Raw genomic sequence first — 4,842 nt, 5'->3', positions numbered from 1 at the left:
GTGGTCTGCTTGAAACATGTTGGTATTACAGACTCAGTCAGGGAGACGTTAAAAATGTCAGTTAAGACACTTGCCAGTTGGTTAGCGCATGCTCGTAGTACATGTCCTGGTAATCTGTCTGGCCCAGCAGCCTTGTGAATGTTGACCTGTTTAAAGGTCTTACTCACATCGGCTGCAGAGAGTGTAATCACAGTCATCCGGAACAGCCGGTGCTCTCATGCATGTTTCAGTGTTATTTGCCTCGAAGCAAGCATAGAAGTTATTTAGCTCATCTGGAAGGCTTGTGTCACTGGGTAGCTCTCGGCTATGCTTCCCTTTGCAGTCTGTAATAGTTTGCAAGCCCTGCCACATTCAACGAGCATCGGAGCCGGTGTAGTACGATTCGATATTAGTACTAAACTCAGCAAAAAAAAGAAAGGTCCCTTTTTCAGGACCCTGTCTTTCAAAGATAATTCGTAAAAATGCAAATAACTTCACAGATCTTCATTGTAGACGCTTTAAACACGGTTTCCCATGCTTATTCAACGAACCATAAACAATGAATGAACAGCACATAGGACACTAAAGAGGCCTTTCTACTGACTCAAAAACGCCAAAGGAAAGATGCCCAGGATCCCTGCTCATCTGCAGGGGGGGACTGCAGATGTGGCCAGGGCAATAAATTGCAATGTCCGTACTGCGAGACGCCTAAGACAGCACTACAGGGAGGCAGGTCGGACAGCTGATCGTCCTCGCAGTGGCAGACCCCATGTAACAACACCTGCACAGGATCAGTACATCCGAACATCATACCTGCAGGACAGGTACAGGATGGCAACAATAACTGCCCGAGTTACACCAGGAACGCACAAACCCTCCATCAGTGCTCAAACTGTCCGCAATAGGCTGAGAGAGCCTGGACTGAGGGCTTGTAGGCCTGTTGTAAGGCAGGTCCTCACCAGACATCACAAGCAACAACGTTGCCTATGGGCACAAAACACGTACACTAAACAAACAAACAAAATAACAAAACGAACGTGACCGCTATCGCAGTGCTAACATGCAACATCACATAGACAATAATCCAAGAAATACCCAAAGAAGATGGCTGCCTAAATATGGTTCCCAATCAGAGACAACGATAAACACCTACCTCTAATTGAGAACCAATCTAGGCAACCATAGACATACATAAACACCTAGATGGTAAACAACCCCATAAACCCACAAAACCCCTAGACAGTACAAAAACACATACATCACCCATTTCACACCCTGACCTAACCAAAAATATATAAAGAAAACAAAGAATACTCAGGTCAGGGCGTGACAGTATCCCCCCACAAAGGTGCGGACTCCCGCCACAAAAAACCTAATCTAAAGAAGAGAGGGCCCGGGTGGGCCTCTTTCACGGCAGCGGCTCGGGTGCGGGACGTGGACCCTGCTCTACCTCAGTCTTGGCCTACTTAGGTGGCGCCTCAGGAGCGGAGACCCTCGCAGCGGGCCCAGGACTGAAGATCCTCGTAGAGAGTGTCACTGGACGGAAAGGCGCCTCTGGACTGAGGAGCGACTCTGGCAGCTCCGGACAGGAGGGAGACTCTGGCGGCTCCGGACAGGAGGGAGACTCCGGCAGCTCCGGAGTGACTGACAGCTCTGGTGACTCCTGGCTGGTTGCCGGCTCCTGGCTGGCTGGCGGCTCTGGCGGCTCCTGGCTGGCTGGTGGCTCTGGCAGCTCCTGGCTGGCTGGCGGCTCTGGCGGCTCCTGGCTGACTGGCGGCTCTGGCGGCTCCTGGCTGACTGGCGGCTCTGGCGGCTCCTGGCTGACTGGCGGCTCACTGGCTGACTGGTGGCTCTGGCGGCTGACTGGCGGCTCCTGGCTGACTGGTGGCTCTGGCGGCTCTGGCAGCTCCTGTCTGACTGGCGGCTCTGGCAGCTCCTGGCTGGCGGGAGAACCTGTAGGGATGAGACAGAGAGAAAGCCTGGTGCGGGGGGCTGCCACCGGAGGGCTGGTGCGTGGAGGTGGCATTGGATAGGCCGGACCGTGCAGGCGCACTGGAGCTCTTGAGCACCGAGCCTGCCTAACCTTACCTGGTTGAATGCTCCCGGTAGCCAGGCCAGTGCGGCGAGGCGGAATAGCCCGCACTGGGCTGTGCTGGCGAACCGGGGACACCATGCGTAAGGCTGGTGCCATGTATGCCGGCCCGAGGAGACACACTGGAGACCAGATGCGTAAAACCGGCTTCATGGCACCTGGCTCGATGCCCACTCTAGCCCGGCCGATACGCGGAGCTGGAATGTACCACACCGGGCTATGCACACGCACTGGGGAGACTGTGCGCTCCATCGCATAACACGTTGCCTGCCCGGTCCCTCTCTCTCTCCGGTAAGCACGGGAAGTTGGCGCAGGTCTCCTACCTGGCTTTACCACACTCCCCGTGTGCCGCCCCCCTAATACATTTTTGGGGCTGCCTCTCGGGATTCCAGCCACGCTGCCGTGCTGCCTCCTCATACCGGCACCTCTCTGCTTTCGCTGCCTCCAGCTCTGCTTTGGGGCGGCGATATTTCCCTGGCTGTGCCCAGGGTCCTTCGCTGTCCAGAATCTCCTCCCAAGTCCATGAGTCCTACGTTCTTTGCCGCTGCTGCTGCTGGCCGTTACCACACTGCTTGGTCCATTGTTGGCGGGTTATTCTGTCACGATCGTCGTAGTGAGGAGACCAAAGCGCAGCATGGTGTGAATACGTACTTTTAATGAATGACGAAAAAACACCAAGTACACTAAACAAACAAACAAAATAACAAAACGAACGTGACTGCTATCGCAACTGATTGCTAACATGCAACATCACATAGACAATAACCCACGAAATACCAAAAGAAGATGGTTGCCTAAATATGGTTCCCAATCAGAGACAACGATAAACAGCTGCCTCTAATTGAGAACCAATCTAGGCAACCATAGACATACATAAACACCTAGATGGTAAACAACCCCATAAACCTACAAAACCCCTAGACAGTACAAAAACACATACATCACCCATGTCACACCCTGACCTAACCAAAATATATAAAGAAAACAACGAATACTCAGGTCAGGGCGTGACAGGATGCAAATCCATAACACCTACATTTTTTCAGCAATAGGTTATGATCAATGACATAAAAAGCTGCACTGAAGTCTAACAAAACAACTCCCACAATCTTCTGACTTTCAATTTCTTTCAGCCAGTCATTTGTGTCAGTGCCGAGCATGTTGCGTGCCCTTCCCTATAAGCATGCTGAAAGTCTGTTAATTTGTTTTCTGTAAAATAAATGTATTTGATCAAACCATTTTTCCCAAAAAAGTTTGCTAAGCACTTGTAACAGGCTGATTGATCTGGGCACTGGAAGAGCAGGAGCAGAGATTGACACTGACTTACCACCCTGACTTCTAACTGACACTGTCATCCATCTAGAGTTCAGACCAACCGGGTGACCAGTTACATCTACTAACCAGAGAACAGCAGAGTGCAACAGAAGAACAGCACTCAAAATGTCCTCTTTTCAAGCATCATTCTAATAAGTCAGTCATCCTCCCACAAGGAATGCTTTACAGTAGATTGTGGTCTGGAGTAAAGCATGAGTTTTCAGACTGGTCTGTTGGAGATTCCAACCTCTGCATGGCTGGGTAATGGGCATGATTAGAGCAGCATTAGCGAGCAGCTGAGGTCTCTATGGGCCACTTCATAGATGCTCATCTGTAATGAGGGTCATCTGCTACGATGATAAAATAATGACCAGCAAATGTCAGAGAGAAAGAAAGAGAAAAAAAGAGAGAAAGAGGGAGACATGCAGTGAAAACGACATTAGTTTCCAACTACAAAATAAGGACACTGCGTACACAAAACAGTGAAATGTGATACTTGCTGTAACGTAAAGAAAGGGTAGCACAAGTGAATCCACATGTGAGTGTTGAATGGAATAGACTTCCCTGCACTTTCATTCCACTTTATCTTCCTCTGCCAATTATACCTGTTAACCACCATCCTAACACAGCCTGGTACAGTACTGCCTGCTTTCACTCCTTGCCTCCAGGTTAATATAGAAACCATCATTCTCTTCAAACAAACAACCTTCAAACTAGCCCCGTGTTTATGCCAGACTCTGCACTCTTTGTCCAGGATTAAAAGGGGGAAAATATGGAGTGCTTTAAGTGTTTATCAAGAGCTGTGTTTTGGTATGTTCAGCGCTTATTTCCGTTGGCTTTTGGGTATCCCAGTCTGTCTTTTTTCCTGGCAGAGGGGATTGAGTCTGGGCACTGTTTCAGCACTGCGTTCGGGCCACTACTCAGTCTCAGAGGAGAGGAGGGTGAAGAAGAGGGAGGGATGGGACAGGAGGAGAGGGGAATGAGAGAGAGAGAGAGAGAGAGAGAGAGAGAGAGGGTGAAGGATGTCAGCCCATTGCTGCCTCTGTTCTGGTTTTTCTGAAACAGGACAACATGAATGTGTGAACCAGATGCTGAGTGAGTGAGGAGAGTAAAGGAGTCCATCTTCCTTAACCTTTCTAACCAGTTTGTGTTCTGTTGGTGTGGCTAAGTAACCATGGTATTGTAGAACAAATTAGGTAAAGCCACGTGTCAAGCAGCTTTCAATGAAAGGCCTTTCACAGACTCTTGCTGACATGTTAGGCTTTAAGGTTGCAAGGCCGGATGGCCCCAGACATTACCTACTGGGGTCAATTTAATGTCTATTCCACATTGGTTCCACGTCATTTCATTGAAAGGACGTGGAAACAACGTTGATTCAACCAGTGTGTGCCCAGTGGGTAGTTGCAACAAACTCCAAAGGCTCTCGTTTCTCTGGCCTCCTCCTTTTATAAGGCTCC

The 4,842-nt window shown here is 49.9% G+C and overlaps 1 protein-coding gene across 1 annotated transcript; it reads right to left on the bottom strand.

The window, feature by feature from the left end:
• Positions 1 to 386: 386 nt before the first annotated feature.
• LOC149981264 (uncharacterized) lies at positions 387 to 2,472 on the bottom strand. The gene has a single exon (XM_090185630.1). It carries the CDS (start codon positions 2,321 to 2,323, stop codon positions 1,442 to 1,444), a length of 882 nt encoding a protein of 293 aa, XP_090041756.1. The 5' UTR covers positions 2,324 to 2,472; the 3' UTR covers positions 387 to 1,441.
• Positions 2,473 to 4,842: the final 2,370 nt, after the last annotated feature.

The sequence above is a fragment of the Oncorhynchus mykiss genome, chromosome 9, assembly GCF_057628025.1.
Source record: "Oncorhynchus mykiss isolate SJ-2025 chromosome 9, ASM5762802v1, whole genome shotgun sequence".
NCBI lineage: Eukaryota > Metazoa > Chordata > Actinopteri > Salmoniformes > Salmonidae > Oncorhynchus > Oncorhynchus mykiss.
This window is presented reverse-complemented; position numbering and strand designations above follow the sequence as displayed.